This window comes from Chamaea fasciata, unplaced genomic scaffold (genome assembly GCF_029207755.1).
Source record: "Chamaea fasciata isolate MVZ Bird 193981 ecotype frontalis unplaced genomic scaffold, bChaFas1.0.hap1 SCAF_1, whole genome shotgun sequence".
NCBI classification, from domain to species: domain Eukaryota; kingdom Metazoa; phylum Chordata; class Aves; order Passeriformes; family Sylviidae; genus Chamaea; species Chamaea fasciata.
This window is the reverse complement of record NW_027094086.1, coordinates 3225102-3243854: the sequence shown is the minus strand read 5'-3', so window position 1 is coordinate 3243854 and position 18753 is coordinate 3225102. Positions and strand designations below refer to the sequence as shown.

Here is an 18753-nt window from a genome sequence, read left to right as displayed (position 1 = left end):
TAATCATGCTTGGCTATTTCACTGCACTTAAAATAATGCAACATTATTACTTTAAAGGCATATAAAGGAATGAAAGTGGTAAGAAATAATTCCACAACAGGTCCCAGGTGCCACTAAAACTCAGTTAGAGGCTGGGCTTTATGATCTTGGAGGTTTTTTCCAACCTTAATGATTCTATGATTCTGTGATATGGGCAGCACTGTCACAGGAGCAGTGTGGAGTCCTGAATTAAGAACTGCAGAGGGGAGGCTGAAAAACTTTTCTTGAAATGTGCTTATTACTGTGATTTTTTAGGAGCATACACTGAATCAGGCACCTGCATTGGTGCCCTGACCCCTGCAGCTGATCATAATGCACATAACCTGAGTCAGATTGTCTTCCCTGGACAGTCTCAATCCAAATTTAGCATGAATTTACTCAGGGGTATGGTACAAGTGTTTGTTCTTGCAGTGTTAGTGATCTGAGGGCTAAACAGTTCCCCTCAGCCCTTCATTAGCTCTCCTGTCATGTCATATGGAGACAAACTCAGCTCTGAGCAGCTTCACTGAAGTGTCAGGTGCAGGAGTTCTGGGTTTGGGATTTGGGAGGTAAACAGCTGAATTTCCATGCTGGAAGTTTATCAATGCCCTGCCAGTGTTTGTATTATTTGAGCTATCCCATACAGAGCCAGCCAGCACATTTCAGTGCTGAACTGCAGATTGCAGCAGGTAAAAATGCCTTTATTCAGGTATCAGCCCCCTCTCCCCATCACGTCCCCTCTGCTCTTGCCTGAATTAGGTTTTTTTTGGTTTTTTTTGCTCAGAATGACCCACAATATTCTCACTGAAGTCCCCACAGTGTTTGGCACAGTGGCAATAGTCCCTCTTAGCACCAGAAATATCTTGCCTAACACACCTTATGGCCAGAAATGTCTTTTCAGGAACATGTACATTAATAATTTATTCCCACCCTGGAATGCACAAGCTCTTTTCTTTCTCAATTTCAGCTGATGTGATACCATTTTACGCTGAAAATTATTAGTCCCTAAGTGAATAACCTGATACTTTCTGTTAAGAAATGTACTTGCAGCTTCACTACCAGGGGTAAAAGTATTCTCTGTGATATCCTTTTCCTCCCCTGAGCTCCCAATGCCTCCTGACTGAACACCAGGCTAGAATAACATGTGGAAATCCTGAACAAGAGCAGTCCCAGTTTGCACTGCCAATTCAAATCCAGCAGCTGCTGATCATATCTCAGCATCTCCCCTTAAACCAGTGCTTTATCCACTTCTAAGTGTTTTCTGTAATCTCCAGCTTTTTCAAATTAAGTATTCACTTTCCAAGTGATAATATATCAAAGAGCTCACTGATTTTTTACATGCATCCCATCAGCTTAATTTCCTTATCTAAAAACTCTTGAATGTTATCATAAAAATAAATATTTTTGTGGCTGATTTAGGAAATGGATATTGGTCTCTAAAAACAGATTACACAGAAAAATGCAGATAACACGTCACTACATGATTTTGGCCTATAGTTTCTAGTGTCTAGCCTAGTAATTCCAATATGGAACAGCCCATGAATTAAAAGCTTCTGGTTTCCACTCCCTGCATTGCCTGCATACTCCTAGCAAGGGTTGTAATCCTTGCACATACAACCTGAATATGATCCCTGAAAGGCGGATGATGGGGAAATTATAGTGAAAACGGTTGTAGCCAAATAAAGAAAATCTCTTGTGACTTCATCTGCAGATAATGAAGTGTTACTGAATTTTTTTTTTTTTTTTTGTGTTGCAGTGTAATAATTCTTGTGTTGTTTTGGCATAGGTAGAATTGTAGTTGGAATCCACGTTTTAAAGACCCTGGATGTGTAGAAGCCTTGTAAAAAGCATGATATAATGTGCACTTATAATAAATACTGTTAATCATGTTTATGGCAGTACTTAAAAAGGAGCCTGGAGTACCAAGCACGGTGCAAATACCATCAGTCCCTTAATAAAGGATTGGAGCTGAAGTGGTTGCCACGAAATAGGTGAAATCAGCAGAGTGCCAGAGATCAGCTTGGTGTGTGGGATGACAAAGAGGATGACACAGCTTCATCCCCCAGCACTGGGGAAAGTCCCAGCACCAGGACAGAAAATGAACCAGGCCCCGGTGGTTCAGACCTGAGGTGGGATATCGTTATGTAGTTGGGATGGCAGATAACACTATAATGCTCCAAGTCTTCTTGGAGGGCATACAGCAACGTTTATTAGAAAGTAAACCTTTTTCATATACTGTTCTGATACAAGAGGATGTGATTGGTCATTCAAACTAACACTTCTTTGTGAACATCTTGCAAGTTAACAAGCTGGAAAAACAGAAGGTGCAGAGATTAGAAATTGTTTGGAATGTCTTCTCACAGCTCCTCCTGAGCAATGCCTGGGAAAGTCTATCTGACTTGTTTTCCCACAGGCTCTGCTGCTGCCTGATAGCTAAAAATTTCTCTTTGACCAGGCTGCCAGCATCCACAATGGGACATGTAGACCTGCCTCCAAAACATGCCCACCCTTTTCCTGCCATCCCCCACTGCCAGGCTGCTGAGGCTCTGGCAGTCACTGCCAAGATGTCCTGCCCAGCCAGGCAAGAAGTGATCAAAGAAGAGGAACAGCATAAATGTTTCTCTCAGGCCTTGCTTATCGCTTTTAATAAGAGGATTTTATGTAAGCAAATTCATTTGTGTTTCTTCACTTATATTTTCATTGTGAGGCTTAAATCAATGCCATATTAGGGGCTGAAAATAATCCACTCAATGGTTATTACATTTATTCCTTCCTTTTTTTTTTTCCTCTTAATGTAGGCAGCTTAAATACATAGATCACTAAAGGAATTTGGCCAGTTTTTAAGTTTTTAAGTTTTTAAGACATTAAAGTGCATGGAAAGTGAATTAATTCTTCAAATGGATATGATGGCTTGGATCAGCAATAGTGTGGCCAGCAAGACCAGGGCAGGGATTGTCTCTTTGTGTTGGGCACTGGTGAAGGGCACACCTTGAAACCTGGAGACAGACATTTGGGCCTCTCATTATAAGAAAGATTTTGAAGGTCTGGAGCATGTCCAGGGAAGGGCAATGGAGCTGGGGAAGGGGCTGGAGCACCAGGAGCGGCTGAGAGAGCTGTGGGGGCTCAGCCTGGAGGAAAGGAGGCTCAGGGGGGACCTGCTCATCTCTACAACTCCCTGACAGGAGGCTGTGGCCAGATGGGGGTCAGGCTCTTCCCCCACATAACAGGTAACATGACAGAAATGGTTTCAATTGTACCAGGAGAAATTTAGGTTGGGTAGAGAATAATTCCTTCACAAAAGGGGTTGTCAAACATTGCCACAGGCCGCCCAGGGAAGTGGTAGAGTCTCCATCCCTGGAGGGATTTAAAAGAAATATAGATGTGGCAACTGTGGACATGGTTTAGTGGTAGACTTGGCAGTGTTGCGTTTACAGTTGGACTCAAGGACCTTCAGGGTATTTTCCTATCTAAGCAATTCTATAATTCTACTTAGGAAATAGTTCAGATCATGAAGATGGGAATCTACACCAGTATGGGCCAGTGAAAAATTGACAGAACCACAGGAAAAATTTTCCCCACTGCTTTCAATATTTAGGTTAAGATTGCCTTGTGGATTCTCCTCTCTGTCCCTGATTTTTCCCCTTTGACCTGGCCAAAGGTGAGTGAGTTCTTCTGCACCAGAGATAGGGCAGCTTCTCTTACCGAAATTTTCTCACGTACCTCTGCAAAGGAGCACAATTTTAGATGCACGTGTTTCCTTAGAAGGGTTGCTAAAGTTACCTAAGGCTGCCTGCATTAAAACTGTGGCTCCCAAATCCCAAACCAAGCTCAGGAAAATGTGTGCCCCTGAAGACAAAGCTTTGGCATCACCCAGATGGTGTTTCAGGTCTTTCTTGCGTTTGGGTTACAATATGATAATGATAATAATGTTTTTACCTTTTGCTTCCTCGAGTCTCTAGACATGAAGAGATGGGCACTTCCTGACAAGGGAAATCCTGACATTTAAATGACTCTATGACAATGTGGGGAGGGGAAAGTCATGGAGTTTCACTGGAAAGCACACCCATGGATTTCAGTAAAGAGGCAGTCAATCCATGGATCATCATTTGTTAAAGAAGTTGGGCTGAATTTTGATTGGCAAAAATTCTCCCAGCATTTTATCTGACTTAGTTCAGATCATAATTTACCATAAGATCTTTGAGGCTCAATTAGAGTAAACCAAATAGCAATTACAATTCCATCACTTATGTTATTCTGCTGTCAAAAAAGCAGAGGAAAAACACTCAGATTTTGTGTGAATTTAGCTTTGTATGTTAACTAAGTCTAAAATGAATTTACCTCATTTTTTTTTTCTTAACAAAGTGTCATCTTGTCACACCTCCCCCAAAGAAATTACAGTATAATTAAAGAGCAAACACAGTGAATCAGATGAATTGCATCTTCAATTTGCACAGAAAATATTTGAACAAGACAAAAGTAAAGATTTTTTTCTGAAATTCACTGGACATAAGTGGCATCTTTCAACAAAGGAAAATGGAATTCCAGTGTCCAAATTGTAGTCCAAGTATCCAAATGTGCTTTCAAACAAATATTGCATGTTTTTCTAAGAGAATATAAAACTTCCCTCAGGAAGAACAGAACTTAAACATTCCAAGATTTGGCACCGTAGTTTGTAGAGATGAGATAAAACAAGAAGTTTTTAATGAGAAATCTGTCTGCTGTAATACAATCCTATATTAATCATTTAACAAATTAATAATATCACCATAATTAAACTCTCCATAAAGAATATGCAAGTATTGGAGAAACTAATTGATTAAATTCTAGTTTTAAATCCCACTATGCATTCATTTTCTCTGACTTTTTTACCCTCACTGTTTTGTAATATTGAACTTAGTCCTGTCAGGAATGGTTTATCTCTCTGCTTGTTTGCTTCCCTGACTTTTGGAAGTGAATTTCACAAACCTCCCCACTTATACCTCACTGTCTCCCCTGAAGACACAGGGCAGATAATGTCAACAAATGGCTCTCTGTGTGTTCAGTGAACTAGAAAGCAAAATTTTGTACTTTAAGAATGCTCTTGTTGGAGCCCAAACTCTGGGAGGACTGTGGAAGGTTAAGTAAATTGAGAAAGACTGTCAGTGTTACAAGGGCTTTGCTTTCAGTACCTGGGAGCTTCACTGAAAATCCAGAGCTGAGACTGGCAGAGCACAACACTTTTAAGGTCAGATGATTCCCTTTGAATTTTAGCTTTGCTGAAAAAAGTAGAAAGCAAAATGAATGAGGAGGATCTGCTGTGCTTTGCATTTTGCTATGAAATCCTGTGTCTGGGAGAAAAAAAATGTGACAACTAAAGCTACAGTGCATGAAGTCCTCTTGCCTTGCCTTGCCTTTTTTACATTAATCTAGATAGAAATGCCTTCATTTGTTCGGACGGATCTTTTTCATATTTCCTTGTGTTCATTGGCACTTCACAGACCCACAGAACCCTAGAATGGGTCAGACTGGAAGGCACCACAGTGGAGTCATCCGGCCCCATGGCCCTGTCCCAGAGCACAGGGCCCAGGATTGTGTCCAGATGGCTCTTGAATATCTCCACACCCTCTCTGGATGATCTATTCCAGTGCTCAGGAAGAAGTTCTGCCTCACCTTCTGGTGGAACTTCCCAGGCATCATTTCCTGCCTGTTCCTCTTGTCCCATTGCTGGGCACAGCAAGCAGAGCCTGGTCCCTGCTCTGAGCCCTCCCTGCAGACACTGACAGGGATGAGCTCCCCTCTCACTTTCTTTTTAAGGCTGAACAGCCCCAGCTCCCTCAGCCTTTCCTTATCAGAGAGATGCTCCATTCCCTAACCATATCTGCAGCCCTCCACAGGACCTGCTCCAGGAGCTCCATGTCATTCTTTTATTATCTTTATTACCCTGACATGAAATCATTAAATTCCTGCCCAGTCTAACTCTTAAAATATGGCATGGAAGGATCCCAAGTGTCTGTGCCTGTCAAATACCCCAGAGATCACACAGGTAGCATCTGTCCATGCAAGGCAGAGCAAGACTCAACCAACACCTTGATATCAGATGGTTACTGAGTGCTGGAGAGAAGTTATGAATAAATGACAAAAAAGTGCCTGCTCCCCTCACAGAGTAATCTGAAATGTGCAACTTTGCTTGCAGAATATTGTATTTCCATCCCCTCTTGCCAATTACTGAGTTAAGTGGTGCATGGAGCCTTTTAAAGACTAGAATTATTTTCTAAAGAGTAAGAGAATGTGAATCAAAGCTGCTCATTACATATTCTCCTAAGTTGGATGGTGTCCTCCACAGTAGGCTGCAGCTACTGGTTATTACACTTTTTTTTCTGTTAACAACAAGAATAAAAGGCTCTGAGCCAAAACCCAGAAATATCCAACAAGCAATTATAAAACCCCATCAGGAAATAGCTGCTGGTTGATTCTGCTTATTATAGCAACTCCTAATAACAACAATGTACTTCTAAAGTCAATTTGGGCACCTCGTGCTGGATGATGATATTTAAAAGCACATTTTGGAATTTTCCAGGATGCTTTTCATTGTTGGATGTGGTCACAGAATATCCTCCTGAATTAACAATCCTTTCCTCACTTTTATATCTATTATGGATGTATGGGGAGACTTAATTCTACTAAAATCGAATGTACCTATCTGTCTATTCTAAATATATATCAAGGGAGGAGAAAAAAAAAAAGGTTTCCTCTGTTAGACAGATCGTTTTCTGGGAGAAATGTACTTTTCCTTTACACTGAGGAGTAGAGTTGGTGATTTATTATTGATCTTGACACAGAGAGCAAAAGTGTAACACGGTAGTTCTTCCACAGGCTGCTCATTGACTTGCTTAAAGCTGCAAAATCTGTTTTAAAAAAAATCTGTTAATGTACAGTTCTGAAAAGAATTCAATAGTCTGATACAAATCCTGAGCTAGAGGAAACACTCATACCTCCCACAGACTTCGAATGCTTCACATTCCTGCACTAGACATATCTTTTTTATCTCTCTGGGATGTATTTAATACTGCCTCATCTCTTTACTCCAGCAAAGATTCAACAACAGAAAATCAGCACATTAAACACATGCCAGTTATACTCAGGATCCCTGAGACACATTTGGGCTGGACCAATGGACATGTCCTCCTTGAGGATGTGAAACTGTGAAGGCTGACACATTTCTCTGCCCATCACCCCCTTTTTCTCCCTTGTTCTTACTAAAAACTAGACATGGAGGAAACTGCTCTGTTGTACTATTTCTAATCTTCAGAGCAAAAAATATCCATGGTAGAAGATGCTCACATGCATGAATGTGAATATAAATGACATGACTTTGAAATTTTCCTGTGCAGAAGAAATGGCATTGCAAGGATCAGCTTGCAAAAATGGTGACAATGAATCAAAGCAGGGCTACAAAAAAACAAAAACAAAAACAAAAACAAAAACAAAAAAAAGAAAAAAGAAAAAAAAGAAAAAAAAAAAACAGACAAGTGTGCAAGTGTGCTGGCTTTTGTTTTGTTGTGGATTTTGTGTTTTTGTTGGTTTGTGGTGGTTTTTTCCCCAAAACTCTAACCAGGAGGGCTCTAATGAGATATTTGATTTGCAGTCCCCAGATCAAAAACACTTGATGCATGTGCAGCTAAAAATACCTGAGTACCCAACAGCTAAAAATATCATCTCTCCTCAGAAGCAGAACCTTAACATTTGTGCTACCCCGTGATTTCTCTTGGAAAACGATGTTCCTTGAAGGCTTTAATCCCCTGAGGGTCTAAAGTAGCTGCCCCTTTAAAGGTACAAGCAAGAAGAAATTATGTAATGTTTGGGGTAAAAATGTGAGAGTTTCAGTCATGATCCTGGTTCATGCAAAACTCCCAGTAAAATCCTGAGGAGCTTTGCCTCAAATATCTTCAGTGCCTTGTTGTGCTGGCGTCACATTCAGTTCTTAAAGCTGTGGACCTAAGCAAGCCTCTTCATCCCCAAATTTATAGGCTGCTGGATATATATTTCATCCCATCTCTCATTAGCATCAAGCTAATGAGCATAATTGAAGGTCTTGGAAAACTTATTTACACTGCATTGTTTGTAATTGCTGATAAATCCCTTGAAAAGAGACATCTGTTCCATATGCCCGGTGGGAATCAGAAAGTAACATTCTTTGTGTGTAGGTAAATCACAGGATATTAATAGATCTCGAGAAGGAACTGGCTGTGGAGGGATGGGGTGGAGGGAAGGAGTGGGCTGGTGAGATACAATGAGAGTTTTACCAAGAAAGCTCAGAAATCGTTGTTAATTGCTGCTTCAGGGGCTCAGCGCTGCACACGGATTTGTTCCCCCTAAAGACAGGACATGTGAGTGGCTGGGCAGCTCTGGAATGGGGAAAACACAGACTCCAGCTCCCAGGAACTGCCTCATGACCCAGGCACTGCAAGCAGAGTGTTGGTCTTGCAGGAGAACTAGGCTGAGTTTGGGGTTCCAATCTGGGAAGTGGCACAAGGTGAGAAGTTGGCCACCTGCACGGGTAAATGCAGATCCCCTGCGTCTGATCTGTCTACAGCTTCTTCAGACACTCCAGATCATAAAAGCAAAGAGCTTTTGAGAGGAGCAGAGGGGAGGATATGAATCCATATCAGGGTGAGCTGGTGATTGTCTCGCTCTGCTCTGCACTGGGGTGGCCTCACCTCTAGCACTGTGCACATTTTTGGGCACCACTAAATAAGAAGAATATAAAGCTGTTAGAAACTGTCCAAAGGAGGGCTATGAGTATGGGGAAGGGTTTGGAGGGGAAGCACGAGGAGCAGCTGAGGTCATTTGGTTTGTTCAGCCTGGAGAAGAGGAGAATGAGGAGAGACCGCAGTGAGATCTGCAAGTTTTTTGTGAGAGGAAGAGGAGGAGCAGGCACAGATCTCTTCTCTCTGGTGACCAGTGACAGAACCTGAGGGAATGGTCTGAAATTGTGCCAGGGGAGGTTTAGTTTGGATGTTAGGAAAAGTTTCTTCCTCCAGAGGGTGGTTGGGGACTGGAACAGGCACTCCAGGGGAGTGGTCACAGCTCCAAGCCTGACAGAACTCATGAAGTTTTCAGACAATGCTCTCAGGCACAGGGTGGGACTCTTGGGGTTGTTCTGTGCAGGGCGAGGAGTTGGACTTGGTTGATTTTTGTGGGTTCATTCCAGCTCAGCATATTCTAATCCCCTACGATCCTACGAGTCTATGACTGGACATCCAGCCCTCCCCCACGGTCCCAGATCTTTTCCCACTCCAACACAAAAAGTCTATTTTTACATCATCCAACACCTGAGGAAAAACAGCATGCTCCATCCTGTGCTGCTGTGAACATCAGGGACTGCTCCACAGCTATTGCTTCACCTTCAAGTGAAGGAAATTCACTTGAAATTGGAAACTACCAATTCTAACATTTTTTAATTCTTCCTCATGCACAAACTCTTGAATTCTACCACATGATCCCACTGACAACACCTCCCAACATGATTCTATGTCCTCCTTCACCAGAAACACGGCACTTTCCACCTCAGGGTGGAGAAGGTTTCTCCTGTTAAACTTTGACAAACAGCTTGCTGAAACACCCCCAAACCAAGATTTGGTGCTCAGTGCAGCAACTGCAATTCTGGTTCTTGATTTTATTATGTTGGTTTGATTGGATTTTTTATTTTCTTTAACATGTTCATCCAGGCCCTTCAATCTCTAATTTTTCTCTAAGGTCGTCTGTCACCCAGAATGAGATGAGTGGATGATCAGTTGGTCAGCATCTTTCTGGAGCCATTTGCCATCAGGAGGGGAACATGCTTCAGGATGAGGAAAACCAACAACCAGCATCTAGCATCTTGCTCAGTGGCAATCACTCCTTTTCTAGACACTCAAATATATACATATATATATATATAAAGGTTTAATATTCTCCATCTGTTAAAACCCCAGAGCTGCAGCAGAAGGCTCCTGTATTTCTCACTGAAACATAACAAACCCTCTCCTTGCAAATTGTCCAAAAAAATTAGCCAAAACCAAACCAAGAGCAAAACCTCAAAAAACCCAAAAAATAATATTAAAAAAGACAAAATCCCCACACCTAAAAAAAAAAAAAAACAACCCAACACATGGCCCAAAGGGGATCCTGTGACTAAATGTGTGTTATACTCATAAAAGCCAAAGGCAAAGGGCTATTAGTGCACACTTGAGATCACTTAGAAAAGCCCAAGGGAAATGCTCCAGTATTACTGTCAATGTAGCACACAAAGAAACTATGTCTCTGAATACCCTGAAGGGATGAAAAAAATGTTTAATAAATGAGTTCTTTTCAGAGGTCAAATATTAATGATTTGTGTGTGTGTTTTCTATTGAAATTTCATTTTCTCTGTTCCAGCCTGGACAGGGAAAAATATCAGGAGACAAAACTTTGATTAAAATAAACGAATCAACACAGAGCTGTGTGCCTGGGTGAAGCTAATGCATGAGATTATAGAGTGAGACAGCTGCAATATTAATAAGGTGAAGAAGAGGGAAAAAAAAAGTGATAGAAACCTCACAGACTGATCTTATTTGGCTCGATTGTTCCTGCATTATCTCTAGGAAAAAAAGCCAGGAGAACTGGACAAAGAATGATTTCTATTATTCTGGATATTTTTGTTTTCTGTGGTATGGTTAAGCAGAAACAGAGAAGGAAGGAGAGAAAAAATTTAAAAATAGACATAATGGAATCATAGAATGGTTTGAGTTTCAAAGGATCTTAAAATCATCTAGTTCAACCCCTGCCATGGGCAGGGACACCTTCCACTGGACCAGGTTGCTCAGAAAGAAAAAAGAAATAAATAATTGAATAAAAATAGAGTTAAAAAATATAATTAAAGAATTAATCCTGGAGGGAGGACAATGTGAGCACAGATGGTAAAAGTGAGGTTGGAAAGGAAGAGAGGAAGACTGGGGGCTGCAAATATTGAGGCAGAGAGCAGAGAAGGGAGGGATGCTGCATGTGCCAGGGAATCCTTCCTCTGTGCTGTGAGCCCTGTCCAGGCTGAGTTAGGGCTGCGGGATTTGTGGCTGCACAGGGCTGGTGGCAAAGCCTCCCTGTGCACCTGGCTCTGTGTGGCAATTTGTAATAATGAGATTCATTAACGCCGCGTGCTCCACTGGAAACGCTTCCAAAGGTTTAATCAGAGCTGCACAAATGAGTATTTACTTAGGTAGCACTTCATTAGCTGCTCCTGCCCTGCTGTGCAATATAGGATAAATTACTGCCTGGCACCCAAACTGCCTGCCCTGCTCATCGTGCCACCCCTCTGACCCTCAGCTGCAGGGGATTCTGCTTTAGAGCTGAAAAGATGCCACTCCTGGGAAAAAAAAAAAATCCAAAATGTGTGCAACATTTTGATTTCCAGGCACTAAATTTATGGCCTGTATAGCAGAAATGTGCTGTGTGCCAGAGAGGAAACCAAATCTCCTCTTCTAGGTAACAAGTGGCAGGACGAGAGGAAATGGCCTCAAGTTACATCAAGGGAGGTTTGTGTTGGATATTAGGAAAAATTTCTTCCTGGAAAGGTTTGTAAAGCCCTAGAATAAACTGCCCAGGGAAGTGGTAGATTCACAATCCCTGGAAGTGTTCATAAAACCTGAATGTGGCACTTGAGGACATGGGTTAGGGGTGAACATGGCGGTGCTTCTGGGTTGACAGTTGGACTTGTTGATTTTAAGATCTTTTCCAGCCTCAAAGATTCTGTGATTCTGTAAACAACTTGGTATGCATGGTTTGAAACTCTTTCCAAGCCTTGTAAATCTACAGAGCCCACAAAACAAAAGTGCCCTTTGCAGCCTCCCCTGCTTTCAGCCCTTTTGGTTTTCACCGTATTCTTCGTGGAGATTGCCCTCAACAGCACCAAGATCTCAGGTGTTCAAAGCAGGAAGAAACCACAGATCAGACAAGGAGCTCAGAGAGTCAGAGCCTGGACTTAGTCTGTTTTGGGGGACCTGGAACCCAAACCCCTTTGATGGTGGGGGGCAGAAGCAGATGACAAAACCCCATTGTTTTTAAATGATCCTCTAATTTTGAAAGATGATCAGTCACAGCTGCTGAAGCCAAAATCAAGCTGGTTTGTACTAAGGGGTTAAAAATGGATGTCAAGCCTTATATTTTTTACTTCTCTGTCGAAATGAAGCTGTTCCCGTGTCTGTGTCTGTGTGGAGCTGACACTGCGTGCTCCCAGCCTGTGAAGTGTGGCACATTCCTTGTCATTTAGATTGCAAGGCAGAGGGTGGCAAGGAGGAGTCTTTGCACGAAGATTTGGGCCAAGACAAGTAGAAACTTGAAATCTTGCAAATTGCTTTCTGTGGGATTTCTAATAACACAGAATCTTCTGCAACCGCTGAAATGTGACGAGGCAAACACAGGCTTCATTATTAATTAAGCCTGTGAAATGCAGGTGGACATTTCCAGCTGCTGATGATGCAGGCAGCAGTTTTCCCTGCCCTGATCCACAGGGAGGCCCTGGCTGTGGTGGCAGTGGCCTGAGGGACAAACAGGCAATAGACCTGGATTCCTTATGGACTGCCATGTCAGTCGGTTCCATGGGTGAGTTCTATGTGCTCCAGCAGCTCCTGGATCCATTAACCTTTACACGAGGCAGGATGAGAGAGGGCTGTGAAATCCTGATGTGTGTTGAGCCATTTTCCCCACAGCACCAGCTAATCACCCCAGTTTTAGGCACAACTAGTCAAGCATAGGACTCAAATATTTCCTGAGGCTCTTCCATCCCAGTAGCAATTTTGATTTACATTCATTAGTTGGATGAGAGGAGACCTCAGGACAGTCACAAGCTGTCACACAACTCTTTAGGATACTTCACTTCGCTCTCAAGACCTTTATTTTTGTACTATTTGCACAGCACCTTTTAGGCTGTTTCTGAACAACAATCTCTGAAAACGATTTTACAGGGACAGAAATCAGATTGGATATTGGGAAATTAAGAAATCAGATTGGATATTAGGAATAAATTTTTTATTGTGTGAGTAGTGAGGCATTGGAAGAAGTTTCCCAGAGAAGCTGTGGCTGCCCCAACCCTGGAAGTGTCCAAGGCCAGGTTGGATGGGGTTTGGAGCACCCTGGGATCGCGGAAGGTTTCAATGCCAGGGGCTGGAATGAGATGATCTTCAAAGTCCCTTTCCAACCCAAACCATTCTATCTGAAAGACTTGGGGAGCTGGGAAAATCTGAAATAGTATATTGAAAATCACCCAAAAAGGAAAGTGGTTTTAAGCACTTTTAAAAGCTTTAAGAAAATTGGTTTTCCTTAGCATCTTTTAAATTTGTATTCCTCTGGCTTCAAATTTTCTCCAAGCAGGACACCATGAAGGACAACCCTTTCAAACAGAAGTCATGAAAACACAAAGCAAAATGATTTATTTTTTAAAAAACAAAACAAAACAAAACAAACAAACAAACAAACAAAACAAAAACCAAACCAAACCAAACCAAAACAAAAAACCAAAACAAAACAAAAAACAGATATGGGAGTAAAAAATGATGCCACCATGGCCAAGATGAACACCATCAGAGGAGGCTTTCCAGGTTATTTTCCATGCTGTAGGTGTGAAATTCCAGAAAATCCCTAACAGGCACCCCATCATGCCACTGTCCAAGATTCTCACCTTGCAGAATAAATCAGTGCAGTTCCAGTGCAGGCTACTGACTTCAGCAATATTGAATCACACCACAGAGAAACACAGTACCCTGATACAGATGGAAAATGATGTGTGATAAATATTCATAACCAATCACTGGGATTTCTTTCACCAGACCAGTACAGTCCTGGACTTGACTGGGAAAATGACCAGTCATCACTTCCAACCCAGAGAAGCTGCCACAATCACCTGACACCTCTCAAGGGGTTGCCAGGGATCTTTATAGCTCCTGTCTGCCTCAAAACTGTAAATATCCAAGGATTTAGCAACCTGAAGAAGCAGAGCATCTAATTCCATCAGCACCTTCCTATGTCTGGAAAGTCATCTTCTTCTCCCCCATCTCTATCTGATCTTACAAATATATTTCCCAATATCCCTCACTCAGCCAAAGCACTGCTCCATGCACAGACTTTTATGCAAATTATTTTGTTTATTTTTATGATGTATGCAAATGAAGTCTTTACTCTGAACATTCTTTATGGTGCTATAAATGTAAGAACAGATCTTGAATTAGCCCTTTTTGTTGTCAGAGTGGTATTAAAACCAGCTGAGGGATTCAGAGGCTTAAATGTGTAAGCAGTTGGGTATAAAACAACTTTTATATCTTGTAAAAATTAAGGGTCTGGGCTGAGGTATTTGAGCATTAAAACAGGATCTCTAAGAAGTTAGAAATAACACATTTTTTCATAGCTAAATGGAGATCAAGACAAGAAATCAGTGAGTGAAGCAACCTGTGGTTTAACAATCTCTTTCCTTTCAGTATTCCTTTCTCTGTATTAACTGAGAACTTCTAATGGGAGCTAAAGATGGCAATTCCAGCAGGAACTGAATAAACAGGATGATGCTCTATCACTTTTTTCCCTGCCTTACGCACTCCATTCTCTGCATTGTCACATTGTACCCAATAACCCACACTACTCTAAAAATAGGTTTTACTTGGCAAAATATATCATTAGATAAGCTCCACTTCTGCACAGCTGGGACAAAAGGAGGTGCACAGGTAGGGAGGAATCAGAAATAGGGAAGGACTGGAATAACAGGAGCAGATGAGGGAAGATCAGAGGCCAAGGACTGCTGGGGAGCTCTGAGGCAAACACTTGACTTTGCCTCTAATTGTGTGTAACTTGGGCTGCTGCTCAAATACATTTCCCTCCATAATCTGCCTGTCCTGTTCATGGGAAGAAAAGGAAACCATATCGCAGCCTTTTCCCACAGAGAAGGATATAAATTCCTGCCATTGGGATAGTGGAGTACAGAGGCAATCAGGAGAACACTCCCATGTAAGATAAATATTCTTGCCTGCAGATATTCCACACATAACAAATACCTCTCTGGTGAATGAAGGGAAAAGGTGTAGGAGATGCTGGACTTGCACAGAGTTATTCCCCATGGTTAAAGAGTATCTCCAAGTTTATAGATATGGATAAATATTTTCTCTTACTCTACTGCTTTACAGTAGAATATGGAAATGAAAAGGTTATTTCATTCAAAACTTCCCCTCCTTTCAAAGAGCTAAAAGAACACTGTTGATCCCCGTCCTGTGGCAGGGGGTTGGAACTGGATGATGTTTAAGGTCCTTTCCAACCCAAACCATTCTGTGATTCTATTATTCCATATTTTCATAATAGCAGCTTTCTTAAATCTACCAGGATGGAAAAACAAGAAATTCACTGTTCTTACTTTCTTGAGGAAACCCAAGTCTATCATATTTTTCTACCACTGTGCTTTGATCAACACAATACAAAAAAAAAAAAAAAATCACCCAAGATATGTAGCAAGGAGTAGGAAAGACAAAGGGAATTTTCTTCTATAAACTTTGTTTTCAAATTGTTTGAGTAGCCAGGAAGGCTCTGTGAAGACAGAATTCATAGTCTTTGCTTAGGATTTAACTGCCCTGTGCCAGCTGGGGTAAAACTGATGCTGGAACTGGAAAACTGCTGCAGAAACAGGTTTAACACAGAGTAAGAGGGAAGGTATAGAGGAGGCTGGATGAAGGAAAAGATTTGAAGAGCTAAAGTGTTTAAGTATGAAAATATGGATATTTTCGACATGGTGCCAGTGGATCGCTATGGCACTTGCAAGGAGTAAATATAACCCAAAGCTCCTGTGAGGAGAATTCATCTCCCTGCCAGGTGTACGGCAGGAATGTGCCTTTACATGTAGATAAAGTCAATTTGAATACAGTGTGAATACAGGCTTGTGCACACAGCAATTCTAGACCTTTCTGTACCAGAAAGTCCAGACTGTCATCCCTGCTTTCACTGGACCATGGAATTCTTGGAAACCTTGACTTTCTTTGCAGCAGCCCACAGCACGCTCCTGCTCATCTTCCCAAAAAACATCCTTTGCATGGACAACACTGGAAGTTTATGAAGATTAATTCGAACTTGACTGCATAACCAGCTCCTATCTCCAATTTCCCTAACCCAGAAGAAGAGATTAATATATCATTTCTCACAGGGTGGTTGCTTCTGGGGCCAGTCCTAGACCAGTAAAGTCCTGTTTAAATTCTCACTGCTGGAGCCCGAGATGCCTCCACTGTGCTCACATCACATCTACACTACACTCCTACAACACGAGACAGAAATCCTAAAGCACTGAAGAGTGAAAAAGTCAAAGATCTTCTGGGAGGAGTCTCATGGAGGAAAGAGAGGCTCAGTGAGGTTGATGAGTATTCAAGAAATACCTCTTCCAAGTTCCAGAGAGCTTCCATCCCAGTGAATAAGAAGTTAGATTAGAAAATGCTGTTTTATTGATGAAAAATAAAAACTCAGTGAGACAAAACATCCCATTCAATATTTTTCTATGTCAAGAACTGACCTGAACTCGGATCCAAATTATTTTTGTTGTGATGAGGAAACTTCTTCCCTAGACCTCCACCTCCTCTACAATGGAAAACAAAACAATCCAAAGCAATTCAGCCTAAGATTTCTTTACAGCCAGACAAAAGATACCGTGGAAAATAAGAGTGAAGAGTTTGCCTGCTGAGCTATATCTCTGAGCCTGCAGTACAGATGCTTGCAGTAACCTCTGTGGGACTCTAAATTCTTCCATTCAGAGTCCAAATATGGATATTTCCATGAATATATCTGTCACATCCACAATGGCAGTTGCAAAAGAAAAGAAAATCCTATTGTGCAGAAAGCATGGAAATGAGAATAACAGTGAAAGTGGCACCATTATAGCATTTAATGAGATGCCCTCACCTGGAATATTGTGCCCAAGTTTCACTGTACTGCCTCAAAATTGAAATGAAATTAAATGAAATGAAGTGCCATGAAATAAAACATAGTAAGTAGAAGGGGAGGAGGAGGCTGGAAGAAGTAAAGAAAATGATCAGAAGCTTGGGAGAACTTATGAAAGAGGAGAGGAGAGGAGAGGAGAGGAGAGGAGAGGAGAGGAGAGGAGAGGAGAGGAGAGGAGAGGAGAGGAGAGGAGAGGAGAGGAGAGGAGAGGAGAGGAGAGGAGAGGAGAGGAGAGGAGAGGAGAGGAGAGGAGAGGAGAGGAGAGGAGAGGAGAGGAGAGGAGAGGAGAGGAGGGGAGAGGAGGACAAGGTATTTCATTTGGGCTAACAGCACAGCAGAATTGTGATTGGCACAAGGAAAGCCAGGCAAACAAGAGAGGGAAAGCATAGGGAGAAGAGAATCTGGGAAAACTTAGACAGCACAGCCTTGTGAGAATATGTTAGGAGACAGAAGAGATAAGCATTTTGTGCCATAGATTCCTGAGTAGATTTCCTAAATTACAACTTATGCTTTTGTTTCATGAAGGTTTGAAAACCTCGTCTCTCTGCATCTTAAATAAGCAGGTGAGGCAGATGGAAGTTGTTTTACAAGCGTGAATTCTTCTTGTAAGAAAAGCCAAATGAAATTAATGAAATGAAATTAATTAAATGAAATGAGATTAACAGCAAGAAATCAAAGCATCTATCTCATGTACATGGCTACATGATTCACATATATCTGAAATAAAGTTTTATTACAAATAATAATAATAATAATACAACACCACAAGGCACATAATTAACTCTTCTGGACACAAAATTTCCCAGATTTCCTACTAAGCTTCCACAAGTATCAGAATAAAACTGTCTTCCTAAGCCATCCAACCAAGTTTTATCCTTTGCTGGTGCAGCCTTTTGCAGTATTTCAAGAGTTTAAGCCAAGACCTCACACAATGCAGATCATCCCATCCCAGAACACCCTCAAAGGCTTTAAAATCTTCAGGTAGGATCTGCAGCAAGCTGCTGGGTACAGAGGGCAAGGAAATCTGATTCATCACAGAGGATTTGGGGTGGGGTTTCAGTAATTCCTGGGCTTTGCAGAAGACCATCTGATCAGAAATGAACACCTTACCCTAAAGACACACAGAACTATAAGGCTTTGGGGCTGGGAGCATACATGGGATGTCGAAAAGCAGGCTTCTTTTTCGTTCTAGTGTTTCCATGTTCCCACTGCTCCTGTCACCACTGCTCAACGTGCTCTGATCATGTTGTGATCACCCATAGGGAACAAATTAGACTTAAATCTTCCCTTCAAAGCCCTTTCCCCAAGATGGGCTCAGTGGCAAGGAAGGTGGAGCTGGGAGAAAGACACTGGGAGTAGAAGAAACTCTTCTGTCACAGGATTATCTTCTGTTTATATTTACACTGCTGCAAAATGTCTGCTCTGGGACTCTGACTATAAAGGGCAGAGTAGATTTATCTACCTCATCCTGGAATGGATTGGGCAGGTCCTTGGTCAAAGTGTGATGCCTTCACAGCTCCGAGATATGGGATCACAGAATCACTAAGGTTGGAAAAGACCATCCAAGATCATCAAGGTCAACCATTAATCCAACACTGCCATGTCCACCATTGAAATGTGTCCCCAGGCACCACATCTACAGGCCTTTTGAACACTCCAAAGGAGGGTGACTCCACCACTTCCCTGGGCAGCCTGTTTCAATGCTTGACCACCCTTCTGGTGAAGATATTTTTCCTAATATCCAATCTAAACCTCCCCGGGTTCAGCTCATTTGTTACCTGGGGGAAA

At 41.9% G+C, this 18753-nt stretch overlaps 1 protein-coding gene across 8 annotated transcripts in view; it reads right to left on the bottom strand.

Annotated features, from left to right (window-relative positions):
* The window catches only part of TSNARE1 (t-SNARE domain containing 1), a 458033-nt gene that overhangs the window by 95064 nt on the left and 344216 nt on the right, over positions 1–18753 (bottom strand). The window contains exon 13 of one of the 8 annotated variants that reach the window (XM_066175296.1): positions 6873–6902. The exons of the other annotated variants lie outside the window; for them this stretch is intronic. Coding sequence (XP_066031393.1) covers positions 6888–6902 — 15 coding nt within the window. The 3' untranslated portion in view covers positions 6873–6887. Of the gene's footprint in view, positions 1–6872; positions 6903–18753 lie in introns of those variants that run through there. 8 annotated transcript variants of the gene reach the window in all.